General features: G+C 34.9%; 1 protein-coding gene across 1 annotated transcript; it reads right to left on the bottom strand.

The window, feature by feature from the left end:
• Nucleotides 1-366: 366 nt before the first annotated feature.
• On the bottom strand, nt 367-10,922 carry LOC100732772 (cysteine-rich secretory protein 3). Its single transcript, XM_003474756.3, has 7 exons — nt 10,851-10,922; nt 8,265-8,375; nt 7,234-7,321; nt 4,825-4,970; nt 4,350-4,444; nt 3,512-3,600; nt 367-650 (listed from the first exon to the last, which is right to left on the bottom strand). Exons 1-7 carry the CDS (start codon nt 10,920-10,922, stop codon nt 523-525), a joined length of 729 nt encoding a protein of 242 aa, XP_003474804.3. The 3' UTR covers nt 367-522.
• Between the last annotated feature and the right edge of the window lie 3,749 nt (nt 10,923-14,671).

Below are 14,671 nucleotides of genomic sequence, written 5' to 3'. Positions count from 1 at the left end.
AGAGTTGGAGTTAATTTCAAGGATAAAACCCAGATGAGTGGGAAGAAAATGAGTGGCAAAGAGGAATTAAAGACAGCACTGGGGACCCTGCATCAGAGATGCTCAAAACTGGGGTGGCAACAAAGACACTGTAGCCCAAGATCTATGTGGCAAGACGAATATAAGCTACTTTTATTTTAGTAATACTGTGTTCTGGTGACATGATTCTCAATTACAGTCTTGTGTTTTAGTGACGTTAGTCATTGGGAAATGAGGCTTTTAGAATTGTCAAGCTGTTTAAGTTCATTTAATTTAAATCACAAAAGTATCAAAATTCAAGATTGTTATCATAGTTTTTTTTTTTTTTTTTTTTTTTACCTCTTAATCCATTGTATGAAAGAGATTCCGTTAAATAAGAAACAGATCCAGAAAAAAAGAACTTTTATTGTTTGGAAGCTACTATATCTATGATTTCTCTAGCAGTATGAGTCAAATCTAAGCAGATGACGTGGCCTTCTCCAAGAAGCCCAGCCCACTTGGCACTTAAAAAATTTTGTCTTCACAATTGCAGGTGGCCTTGCAATACTTCTTGACCACTGTAAAATTACAGGTTAGTGTTTGTTTCATTTCTGCACAGTTGGAATATCTGTCTTGATAATCACAAGCATTGGCTGAAAGAAAAATAAAACAATCACCTCATTATCATTGTTCTCCACAGCAGCCACAGGAACAGTAAGTCCATAGGAGTGGGGAGGAGACTGACCACACAGTTGTTATTATTACACTGCAAGGACAATTTCATAGCTTGGAGAACATGCGAGTTTCCTTAGTTAAATTCCCTGAGTGACCTAGTGATTCTTTTTAAACTTGAGTTCTCATATTTTGCTAAGATGAATAGTCTTATTTTCTTGTCTAAAACAAGTTGAATAAAATCAAGTGAATGTCTCCAGAGCTGCACTCTCTAAAAATAGTCCTGCCAAGCTGTGTGCTTCTTTCAGCTGAAGCTTAATTTAAACTAAACTTTTGTCTTCAGCAGAATAGTTCCATTCCAAAGGTCAGTGTACCAAGGGGCTACTCTACAGAACAGTGGAAACACTAAGCGTTTTCATTATTGCAGAGTTAGATTAGGTAGTGTTACTCTAGAATCAAGACTAATGCCACTAAGGATTCCGGTAAGCGATCTTACATGAAGACAAAGTTGCAGAAATTTAAAAGAATAGAGACACTATCAATATGATCATTTGATATTTCCACTGCACTGTCCCTCCCTGGCCACACACTGAACAAATCTCAGTCTAAATGTAGCATCCTACATATCAAACTTGATGTTTCTTTGAAGCCTCACCCTTCTTTTGAAGTCATGTCAGAGAAATGACACTCTCAATTACTAAGTAGTTCAAGTCAGGAAACCTGAATGAACAGGAACTTCCTGCTCTCTGAGATTGGGCTGAGGATGTGGCCCAGCTGGTCTTGCACTTTGTACTCACATGACCCTGCTGCTTTATCACCTCAATAGCTGAGCCCACCGGTGTGCACCACCATGCCCAGCTCTTTGCCTTTTCTCAGCACTCATAAATACCCTGGCGCTGCCATTCGTGAACTCCATTCTTTCCATGATTCTGGTTGGAAATTGAGTTTGAGAGAACAACTCAGATTCAGTGGTTAGGTTCAGTATTGACCTTATTGGGAAATTTGATTCAATTCTCATCCAGTCAGGTTTGCAACCAGAATCATGGAGAGAATTGAGTTCAATTACAGGTAACAGTGAATATTCTACTTTTCTCCTTTATGTATCCTTCTTTTAATTCCTTTTGCACTAATGCGATTAAACTATCTGATTTTTTAAAGTCCATGTCCCCTAGGGGGCTTTCATCTTATCACTTCTTCCTACTATTTCCAGAAGCTCCTTATAAAACATTGACTTGGCCACTTCTATTTAAAATAATTCAATTGGTTATTCTTTACAAGTAGGGTAGATTCTAAACTCCTTAGGAAAAATGGGCCTTACAAATGTAAATTCTTGGCTTTTTCTTCTTTAGTTAACTTACAGATTTGATGGCATCTATATACTGTATTTTATTAGTCCATATTAGTACCACAGAATAATGAGGTTGTTTGTGCAAAATTAGTTTATACATATAACAGGTTTTCAATTTTTTAATTCCATCATCACCTCAGCCTTTCCTGTCCCCTTCCCCTTTGACCTCATTCTATATCTTCAAAAGTATAATTTCTATTCTTTTATCATCTTCCCCATATTAATTAGGTATCTTATATAAGAGAAAACATGATGTTTCACTTACTGGGTCTGACTTATTTTATTTAACTCAAGAGTCTCCAGTTTCCTATACTTTCTTGAAAATGACAAGATTTCATTCTTCATGGTAGAATAATAATCCATTGTGCACCATACCTAATTTTCTTTATTCATCCAATCATTGATGGGCATCTTATCTATTTCCCCAACTTAGCTGTTGTGAATTGTTCTGACATAGCATAAATATGTATGCATCACAACAGCATATTATCTTTCAATCTTATGGAAACACTCAGAAGAGGTATAGTTGGATCAAATGGTATATATGTTTTCATTTTGAGGAGTTTTTATACTGGTTTTTACAGTGCTTGTGTTAATTTTCATCCCCATCAACAGGGTAGGATGGTTTCTGTTTCCCCATATCCTAACCAGTATTCACAGGTTTTTAAATTCTGATGATATCATTAATATTGTGAATTACAATTGTTCACTTCTGTCAGAATGCTGCAGTTCAGTCAGGGGAATGTGTTTTAAGGATCAGAATTACAAATAATAAGTCAACTTGTTTATTCATAATAATTTTAACAACATTCCAATTAAATACTTCTGCAATTCTGCTCAAGACTGGAAACGAGGCAGTATACACATTATATTTTTGCTTGCTGTTTTTGCTAAAATATTTTCAAGGCTTTGTAAACTAATACTATAAATGATTTTGATCTTTGGCTTTAAAACATTTACATAAACTTACTAGCAGTCAGAAATGCTAGTGTTTATTAAATTTGGTGGTTTTAGGTACACTATGCTAACTGTGAATTTTATTGTGAGAGACTCATTGGCGCTTGAAGAACTGTATTGTGTGTTGTACCTCTCTGCAGTGAGCCATGTTCTATTTATTTCAAACTCTTGTAATTTTGTTTTCTGTTTTAGAAATGCCAGCTTTGATGTAATACCACTGTTCTTGATTATTAGAAACTTATCATTTAAATACAATAAATTATTTCCCAAGAACATTTATTTTTATAGATTCTATAAATAACTCAGCATTAAAATAACATACATGGATCTTTGTATTGCATATAGTAACAACTTTCTATTACAAACGGTACACACATAGGAACAGTGTAAAAATTGTACTTAAAAAGGCTCTGACAAGTACCACTAGTCTTTTGAATGCAGATGTCCTTAAATTTGCTTATATCAGATGGTTTCTTTACACTTACAAAGTTTACCACACTATTTTATGAACTAAGAAGTTAATCCCTTCAAACTTACTGCACAGTCCATCTTCACAGTGACCAGGGCAACTGGCACAAGGGGCTCCTTGCTTGTAAGGGGTATATTGTCTTTCCATAAAATTACCACTGAAATTTGAAAGGCAACGTGTCAAATATATTACTTTAAAGTTTTCTGTTCAGTTTATACTCATCAGGAAGTACTGAAGTATTTAAATACTTCAAATAATTAAAATCTAACATCTCCCAAATGTATTCAAATAACAATGCCATTGAAACTTGCATAGTACCTCCTTATCATTATTATATGTTGTTAGTCATTATCATCTAACTAAAGAAAAGAATTGAATTCTGGATTGCAACTGTGAGACAAGAAGCCAAGGCAATGCAGCTAGAGTCTCTAATGCAGAGTGTGTGAGAAACAATAAAAACTATGAAATAGGTGTTCTCTCTCTGTTTTTCCTTCCTTCCTTCCTTCCTTCCTTCCTTCCTTCCTTCCTTCCTTCCTTCCTTCCTTCTTTCCTTCCTTCCTTCCTTCCTTCCTGACTCTCATCTCAGAAGGTAGTCTCCATAAGTACTCATCTTATGACCAGGCACTTAAATCATTGTTAGAATCTTTTGTTGCTTTTACTGAGCACCAACAAGACATAGCTGAAAATTTACTTCAAAATTCATACATTTAAAATTGGAACTCGATATCATCTAGCTTATCTAGAGTCTCAAAGTTAATTATACAAGCTACTTGGTTTTCTGAGATGCTCTGCTACTAGTAGTAAAAAAAAAATTCATGTGTAAAAAGGAAATTAAAACAGATAGATGGTTAATGTATCTTCATTACATTTGACATTATTGACAGGGATCTCTAAGTGTGTACTCACCCAGGACAGTAATGACAAACCATAAAGTATTTTAAAGAGAAGTTAGGACAGTAGGCAATTCCGCATCCCACACGGAAAGTGGAGTACCAAACAACCTACACACCAACAAGAGAAGACATGAGTGCAATGGAGGCAAAGGAATTGTGCAAAAGTAATGTTACACAGTTGTTTCCCTGTGCCTTATATGTAGTTAAATTATTGAACTGAAATGAACAAAATTTAAAATATTACATTTCAATGTGCATTCACTCTTTTATATCTTTAAATTGTCAAAAAATACAAAATAAGTTTCCCTAAAAAAACCCCTATAGCTTACATTAAAAGTAATAGCTCAGATGCTCAACAAATGCCAAGACTACTATATGTCCTCACAAGATTTTCCTTCAAATTCCATTTTGGAGTCATGCAAACTTTGGACACACTTTCCTTTTAGATTATTTAAGACAAAGAACAAGTATTATTTTTTTTCTCTTACCTGAGTATAGTGTCCAATTACTGCAGTAGGTGTCTTTGGTCCTACATTGAAGATAAAATCTTCGCTCTCACTATACCACATTTGGATTGCTGATGACCATGAAAGGGGAATATTTGACCTAAGGAGGTTCTCACCACAGCTCACATCTACGAGCAACAGATCACTCATGAGGAAAGTAACAAGGCATGTAATGGGAATACAAATGCATGAACACATACAAAGAAGTCGGGGTCTCTGATGTTGGAACGCAGTACACATAGTTGCAAACTCCCTGGTAAACCATAAAGAATGTGCCTCAAACCCTCATCAGCCGTAAAATGAATGTGATATGGGCCAACGTGGAAAGCTACCTGGAGATAAAGAAGTGTTTACGCTCTAATGTCTGCTCATTCATTTACACATTAAATTCTTCACATATATCATATATGCCTTGTATTTACTGAGATTTTGTTGCAAAATTACTAGCTCCTTTAATTTCTTTCCTGTTCTAACCTACACTCAGTAGAGAGTTTTACATATAAAAATCTGAATTAATACTAAAGTTTATTGTTTTGTATTATTTTTTTTAAAAAATCTTACATCCATTATTTAAAATAGCAAGCACAAAACAAGCCATATGAAAAGAATATTTTCAAAGTTTATGGCTGTCTCCTTAATCAACCAATCAAAACAACACAGGCCAAAAGACTCTCCTCCAAAAACCCGAAAAAAGTATCTTGCATCCCCAAATTATACCAATATTTTCAAGCTCTGCCAATGGTATTTACATTTGGATGTCAAATTTAATACCTACATGTTCAAAGAGAATAAACTACTCTTGGATAGTTAATCTTAAAAGAAAAAAGAAACTAAGATATTTTACAGTAGACCAGGATTTTAAAAACCAATTATTACATATTTTCTTAACTGTAGAAACTCATTTTCATAGTTTTATAATAATGAAGGCCTATCTTCAAAACAGGTCAGTTATTTATTATTATCAACATGGGTTTGGCTTTATGACATTTTGATAATTCAACACATATTTTATTTCATATTTCATTATATGATATTTGTCATTGTTTTTATATTCTTTGATGTAAAATGTTTAACATTTTTTAATGCAATATGCATTGTCGATAATCAAAACACAAAAATTTCTCTGCAATCAAAAATTTAAAAGAAAGGAGAAATAAGAAACCAGTTCAACCTTCCTGTGAGCTAGTAGAAGCCATACAGGTCCCAGCAGGAGAACAAGAAGCCAATTTGCACTTCCCCTAAGCCAATCAGCACACAGGCTGGGAGTCAAGAACACCTCCTTAGTGACCCCTCCCCATCAACCGGTAAGCCACTGGCTGATTCTCGAGGCCCACAGAATGTCCTTGGGCACCCAAGGAAGGCCACTGTGTTTCTCTGTTCACCATACTACGTCTCCTATTCTGGGCCCAGGAAGATTCTCTCAGTAGATCCGTGCTGTTGAGGGTAAATATCAGTGCACTTTCCTGATTCCAGCACCAATGACCACACAAACTCCAAATTGAGATGATAGCAACTGAGGTTCAGAAACAGTGCAATGGTTGTATCGTTTGACTTTGCAGGCCTAAATCCAGTAGTGTGAGCATCTATTAAGAGGATCACAATACGCAAGATAGCAAATATGGAGATTTCTTTCTATCTTGTTTTGGAAATCCAATATTGTTCCCACTGTTTTGTTCCATTGCATTGTCTTGTTTTATTGAAAGTTTTGTTTTGATTGGTTTTATTCTTTTTTTAAAAATTTAATTATGCTGATGGTATAGGTGGCATTTTTGAAGATAAAAAGGCATTATGGTAGCCATTGTTGATTTTCTATTATCCTGTTTTGAAGACCTATATCATTTTCACTGTTTTGTTTTGGTGGGCTTCATTCTGTTTTATTCTGTTTGGTTTTATTCTCTTTAAAATAGAATTTAAAAATATTAGAAAAGAAATAAAAATATGTAAATGTTAGTACTAACTGTATTCAAGAAAAATTCAGGAACAGTTTTTTTTACAATTTCAAAATTTGTTTTCAAAACAGGCTACATAATAATATGAAATGGTTATTGGATTATAAACCAGAAACTACAGTGTTAGATTAAACTTTTCATATATGACTTTAGGTACAGATAGATGGTTGGTTGTCTAATCTTTGACATAGAGAAAGAGATGAATGAAATAGCTTTACTCATGAAGTGGTTGACAGGTCAAAGGTGATGCTTTGTGACAGCTTTTACAAAATAGAAAACAAAGGCCAGGCTTCTCATTGTTATCACCGCATTCAGAGATATTTAACTTGAAAGAGCCTTAGAACCAATACTTATTTACAAACTTTTCAAAAGCAACATCATAGGCAGGACCCTTATTATTGTACTGTACAATTATCTAACAAATATTGGTTAATTTACATACTGGGTTTTCGGAATTCTTTTTCACTATGACTGTACTTGCAATGGTTTGCCCAGTCTTGGGCTTTCTCTGCTGCCGCAGCGTACCATTCCTAGGAGAGGAAAGAAAAAAAATCTTTCACTCCGTAGTTGAAAAAAATTAAAGATATAGCCAAATTGATATGTTTATTTATGTCTTTATACAATTTCTGCAAAGGAAAGTCAAAAATTCCATGATTTCTCTTATATGAGAAACATGAAATATAAATTGTTTCAACAGGAAACAAAGATATTTGAAAACAGAGAGATAAACTTTGCTCAAATGGGAAGGGAATCTAAGGAGAGGGGAAAACTAGCTGCAGAGGAGGGGAGGAGTAAAAAGGATTAAGATTTCCCTCCAAGAAATGATATATTATGTATTACAAACATGATAATGAACAACAGATAAACTCTGCAAAGGCATTTTCCAATTTTTATATCTAAATCACAGATATGAATTTCTAATGTGCCCTTTTTTGCTCTAAATAACTGTACATTGTATGCCTACCTTCAGTAACTGAAAGATCTAAAATAGTTATAGTCCAACTATTATAATGGCACAATAGGCATAACTAATAATTTGTAGCAACTCTCCTCCTCTACATATTATTATTACCAGCTCACTCCTCCATCCAGTACATTTGAAGTTTGTGTGGTCATCGGTGCTGGAATCAGGAAAATACACTGATATTTACCCTAAACAGCACTGATCTACAGAGAGAGTTTTCCTTGGCCTAGAATAGGAGCTGTAGCATGGTGGACAGAGAAACAAGTGGCCTTCCACTGGTTGCCTAAGGACATTCTAGTGCTACTGGCATAATTTAAATAGCCCCATAAGTTTGACTCATTATTTAAATGTTGTCAAGGGAAGTTAAGAAATTCTGCCCTCACCATGAAACACATGAAATGCCAAATCTAGGCAAAACCTTAGGCAAAAGTTGGGAGATATCTGTGGCCATCTGCCTGCCCTGAGTACACCTCACAGTGGCTCAACCTTCCTACTTTAGGACATCTTACCATCTTTAGCATGTCACTGGCTTTTGGAGACACTGCTCTCCTTAGTTCGTTGTGTTTATTTACAATCTCCTCTTGGACTTTTGGTAAGGTGGTTGACAAACCAGGAAATACCTTTTTTAAAAAGAGAAACAATTTCAGACATATTTTAGGAGATTTGAAAATTACATAGTAGCCTAAATAGATCTTTGATGTTTCTAGAAAACAAGAATAAAATTTTTAAACTAGTATTTAAATCAAGTCTATTATTGTTAAAGATACTAAGCCAAATGAATTTTAAATAAAAAAAGTACTAGACAGAAACTCTGACAAGGGTAAATTTATATTTTCTCTTAGACCACAAATACCACTTTTGGTCTTTAGAGAACTCTTCCTGTGCTTTTCCTCAGTGCACTGTGTGGGTGATAGTACATTATGATGACAAAGGTACATGATAGAAACCATTAAGGATTCAGTCAATTAGGCTGAAACAAGGAGTGGAAGGGAACAGACAAATAGACTTGAGGGATATCATGCTTCTGACAAGCCCTCGAATATCTAGGGAGAGTGGTTCAAGTGCATGCATGTAGTCTCTAGTCTAGTGAAAGAGTTTAATGTAATAGTGGCTGATTTTAGGGAATAATTCAAAGAATGGATTTCCATTCATCAAAAATTCCAAAAGCTATTTCAAGGAAAGATGTCAATCAATTAATGAACTATTGCTGACTTTATCTTTCCATTAAGAAAAAACCTGACTAATGAGGTTTTAATTTGCATGGTAGTATTAGAGCTCATGCTTCGAGGCATGTGTGGGTCTGGAGTCTGAAATGGGGTTATGTGAATTGTTGGCATAAAAGATAGAAATTTGCTGATCTAAATTTACATAAAAATGTGCTGTTTATAGGGAAGAAGAAGATTTCAAAGTATAGTATACACCGGCAAGACCCTTATAGAATTTGTCTTAGACCTTGGATAATTTATCCATACCTCCCACTGCATTGAATCCCCTCAGCACTAAAAATACTGCCCTCATACAGCTGAACACATTGTGTTGCCATTTTCTAGTGCATGTGCATTTCTTCTTCTTGTTCTCACGTTCCTGAGGACAAGGCCATTGGTAAATGTCTGGTACCAAGAGACCCAGCCATGCAACTAAGTGACTTAGAAAGAATATAGATGTGCAGTGTCAATAGTGACTGATTTCTGCATTTTATGTCAGCCATAAAATCATATATGTGAATATTTCCTATTGAGCTCACAGACACACTTAAAATAGTTTTAGTCCCCCAAAACACAGGAAAGTTAGTTACTGAGACAGTAGTAATAACTTTCTGCTTCTTACATTTAAGTTGTAGATGAAAATTCATAGAGTTTGTAATACATAAGTAACTTTAATAAAATAATGACAGTTCTACATAGCAAAACTGACTGAAGGAATGCTGGGTAATAGAGAATGATCAATTTGACATGTTCAAGGTCATAATGGCTTCACAAAACATGATTATGGTTTCTTTGGTATTCAATTTCCAATTAATTTATGAATAAAACCATGAGATAGACCAGAGTAGTAATAAATGAAAAACAAGGACCATGAAATACAATCTTTAAGAAAGTAATTAGAAAGAAAACAAATAATGCAAATGAAATCCTATGTGAGAAGTAAATTTTCTCTAGATTGTTAATGTCATACAACACAGTGACAGATTTTCTGTACGAGACATGACATGTCAACCAAGTGTTGGAGCCTAGTTTATATATCTTCAAATCTAGAGCAGGGTGTGCTAACCAAGAGTAATGCTCTAAGTTTATAAGTTTCCAAAGTTCTCTAGACAAATGGATCACTGTCTTTGAGCAGCACATACTTTATCGTTAAAGAGGATTATTGACCCTATTCTAGGAATTGAAGAAAACTGCATTTTCGAAGGAATTGGAGTATAAGCAAAATCTACTTAATAATGTTAGTATACTTTTAATTAAAAAACAGATATAATTGCTCTCACACTATAAAAATTAGATACAGATATGAAGAAGACACACTAATTTGAGATTACATATACACATATTATTAATTGTCAGTGGGATTATATTTAAATGGAGTAAATAAAATCAAAGCAACTCTGAGGCAGAAGGAGTACTAATATCTTTAAACTCATAGATTTCTATTATGTCACTATGAAACAGTTCAAATACCACATGTGATTTCAATTTTATGGTGGCCATTTGAAAAAGGATAAATAGGTGACTGTAATAATACGTATTACTTAACAAATATCTCCAAAATAATGTTTCATTGTCATCAAAATTGAAATTACTATGACACTTTACCTCCCTTTTGTGGGGGGAGGCTATCTTTGAAACCACCTATGTGACTTTCATGTGTGCACATATTGACATAGACAAACATGCATCCAGGTCAGTACTCTCTTGTGGCTGGAGGCTATGTGTCAGTCACCACAGATTTGCACTTACGTTACCTGCAAAGAGCTAACAACGACTACTTTGTGATATACCAGACATTCCAATCCTTTTCAGTTTTGAAGACTGATCTGGTAGCTGCTCTTTCTCATGGTTTCCTGAGTTGTTTGAAAAGATTTTCAGCCTTAACCTTACCTTCTTTCCATTTGCAGGGAAAGATGGAAGCACAATAGCAACCAGGGACAGGATCACTGGGAATAATACCATTGCTGGGAAACAAAACACAGGGAACAGAGTCTTGCATTACAATGCTTAGTAGGTAGAGGTGGAGTCCTAAGGAGCTCCATTGGATAACTGATTCATAATGTGACAAGAGAAGAATTGCCACACGGAACAACAGAATGATGCTGGGCTCAGTTCCAGAAAGACACTTTCGTTAGGGGCAATGAAGAACAAATAGAAGAACTTAAGAGAAGCTCTGAAACATGTCTCTTGATTCTAAAGACCTAATGCCTTTTCCTCCCAGTGCCACACTCTGATTGTGCAGCTGCTCTCTTTTGGTCAGTAGTAAGAGCTCTGTTATGGTTTGTATCTGCACGTTCCCCCAGGAGCCTCACGTACTCTTAGGCAGAGCTTTGGAAAGGTGATTGGTTTGTGGAAGGATCATAGCTGACCTACCCTCATGGAGCAGGGTCTGGTGAGATGAGGCAGGTCTCTGGGGGTGGATTGGAGGTTTGTTCTCCCTCCTCCGTCTCTCCCTTTGCTGTCTGTCTCCTGTCTGCCATGTCACCTTGCTTTGGAGCCTGAGGATTATAACCTGATCCATTAACCAAAACAAATGCTTCTCCCCTTAAGCGGTGTATGTCAAGTATTTTCTCTCAGCAAAGAGAAGTGACTGCGACAAGTTCCCAGTCGTTGCATTGCAGGTACTAGTGTGATTACCCTGTGCTGTTATTGAAGCCTTGTGTATATCATGTTGAATTAGCATTTCTTCAAATCAGAAGTTAGAAAATGACATTTTTGCATTATTATATAATTTCATTCCCTATATCTCACTTCCTTCCTGTTTCTTCCAGCATTTGACCCCTTATCATTTGCAAAAGTTCTATTTTCACTATCAAGTTTTTTCCTACAATTCTTTTTTTCCATTCCCTTTCACTCCATTTCCATCTCTTAGCTTCCCACCTATTTAAAAAGATCTCTGCACTTCCTATCTGTATCCTTTTTGCTCTTTCATTTGACTTTCTTTCTCTCTGTCTCAGCTTGTGTACTACAAACATGTGCTAACAAATAAATAAATAGAATTTTAAAATGATGTTTATTTTATGTCAGTGCTACGTTTTGTTCTTTAATCAATGTAGAACTCTAGAACATTTTTCTAAAAAGGATCTGCTGTTCTTTCATAGTTTTAAATCACTGTTCAACTTTGCCCATGTAGTCAGTATTTTGACTCATACTCTGTGAAAAATTTATCTATATATGTATGTATGTATGCATCTATCTATCTACCTATTTATTTTATTTTATAGAAAAATAAAACAAAATTTCAAAATAAAATAATAGGGGAATAACAAGCATTAACACTTGCATATTGTTATCTTTAAAATAGTTACTCAGAAAAAAGATATGGGCATGAAAATTTCTCCAAATGACACTAGCACAAACCTTTCTTTTCAATGAAATAAGAGTAACTAGTAATATTACTATCTTGTATTTTTTCCATTTCCCTTTCTTCCTTTCCCTTCTCTCCCACCCTTTATAAAAATTTCTTTCTGTTTCACAGCATCTATTATACACTTTGGAATTTATTTAATTTAAGTTTCTCACACCAGGAACACAATGTAATATTTACACATACGAGTTCGATTTATTTCTCTTATGAGTATGGTCTCAAGTTGCATTCATTATCCTATTTATCTTTATTAATGGCTGAATAATACTCCACTGTTTAAAGATTTTAATATCATGCCTCGATCTCCAAAAAACAAACAAATCAAAAAGAATTCAACATTCTTTCTCTGGATTTTGAGAGAGATGATAATAATTTGATTTCTTCCACTGAAAGGGTTGCTATCATCTTTAGTAATATCTTTAGTATGTTGACGTAATTTTATTTAGTAACTCAATTCTGGTAGTCCTAAGAAAATAATAAATTAAACTCTAAAAGTTTGAGGGATACATGTGTATTTCCTATGGGGTGATACTACACAAAGGATTAAATAATGGAGCTTTCACACTGAGTTACATCTCTACCACCTTTAGAATTTTGAGACAGGATCTTGCTAAGTCACTAGGTTGTCTTGGCTGAACTCAAAATTACTGTCCTCCAGAGTCATCAAATCTTACATAATTTTGATAAATATTTCATTATATCATTGGAAGGAAAAATATATTATAAACTCACAATATGTTCAACAATGTTGGGATAAAATGCCCGAGTAACTCAGAATACATCCACTTATTGAAATATATCAGACAAAAACGGCTCTAAATCACTATGATACTTTTGTAGTAGAGAAGATAAGTAAAGTTTTAAAAAACTAGAACATCAGGTTTTACAAGGTAGGTCTTTATCCTGCTTCTTGCACTGTATGCAAGTATCTCTATCGCCCCTAAATGCATATGGTGACACCAAATTCAAATTTAGAACATATTTGGAGAAGTATCTTCTGACAAAGAATTGATATTCAGTGAAAGTATTGATATCCTTATCACATAAGGAAGGGACTCTAATCCAACAGAACTCATATCCTTACAAAGACACCAGAATGTGCTCCAGCACACACAAACACACACACACACACACACACACACACACACACACACACACACACACACATGCATACACACACAGGACAGAAAACATAGGAGGACACAGTGTGAAAAGTAGTTGTCTGCAAACTAGAAAGAAAGCCTTCACTGAGAAATAACAAGGGGATGTCGATCTCGATGATCTCTTGCAACTGTGAGAAAATAACTTTATTGTTCAAGCCATTCAGTCAATCATATGTTGCTATATTGATTGACAAAACTAAAATACACGTTCTCTTCTTTTAGGTTATTTTTAGTGAGTTCCAAGGTCTGTGAGATGTGGCATGTTGAAACATAGAGCAGCAGTCTGCTTTCTGGCAGGTGCGTCAGTGCCAGGCACTGCAAGAGCTCGTTGCTGCTGTGACTGTCTAATGCCCATGTGCCAGGACAGCTGCGCTCCTTTCATTCGCTATATGGCTACTGTATGAGAGAGAAAGATGCGGGCTATGTGTAAGAAAGTGTCAGAAGGTGTTTTAGTGCAAAGTGATAGTGATTATTTAGGAGTGTTGGTGGGCTGGAAATGGACACATTCAGATTCTGCTGGACAAGAGTGTTAGAAACAAGGCCTCATCCCCTCCTTTTATAAAGTTAATATCACACAAAAAGTCAGACCAAAAATTAAAGAGAGTAAGAAGAAATTCGAGGGAAGTAGCCTAGCTTCATGTAGGAAGGCACTATTTTCTATGATTTCAATAAAAGTTTTGATAATAATTGCAATTAGTTATAATAATACTTGTAATTACAGTGGTTCACAAAGGAGAAATTTTTACATAAAGAGGTTAACTCTTGTAATTGCTTCTGATTTTGCTAAACAATTATTTCAGTTACATTTTGCAACCAAATGAAACTCATAGTTTAGGCATTGTGATGTCTTTGTCAGAGAAGGAATGGAAACAAATATATTATGTCATTCCCTGATGGCTTCATCACCAGTTAGTGGGTTGTTAAGAATGCTGTAGTCTTCTTACTAACTACATAACTAATGTCTTTGATCATGCTAATCCTTAGACTGAATAATAAATACATCTTTGATTGACAATACAGGAAAAATAGAACACATGAATCAGATTCAAAGAGATATCTAGGAAATTAAAAATTCCATTGAAACTGGGCAAAATTGCTTGAATGAAACTAAAGGTAGGCTATCAGATCTTGAATACAGGATCACAGCTAGCAATCATGACACTACCAATTTCCTCTCCGAA

This window comes from Cavia porcellus, unplaced genomic scaffold (assembly GCF_034190915.1).
Source record: "Cavia porcellus strain 051 isolate PalLab524CR breed Dunkin Hartley unplaced genomic scaffold, mCavPor4.1 scaffold_22, whole genome shotgun sequence".
In the NCBI taxonomy this organism is placed as follows: Eukaryota; Metazoa; Chordata; class Mammalia; order Rodentia; family Caviidae; genus Cavia; species Cavia porcellus.
Note: the sequence above shows the minus strand (reverse complement) of the source record. Positions and strands in the feature narration are given on the sequence as shown.

Excerpts from the sequence above, each read along its gene's own strand:
- LOC100732772 (XM_003474756.3), bottom strand. The coding sequence starts at position 10,922 with ATGGTATTATTCCCAGTGATCCTGTCCCTGGTTGCTATTGTGCTTCCA. Across the intron at positions 7,322-8,264 it reads CCAGTGACATGCTAAAGATG|GAATGGTACGCTGCGGCAGC; the intron begins GTAAGATGTCCT and ends TTCCTCTCCTAG. Across the intron at positions 3,601-4,349 it reads GTTTGTCATTACTGTCCTGG|TGGTAATTTTATGGAAAGAC; the intron begins GTGAGTACACAC and ends TTCAAATTTCAG.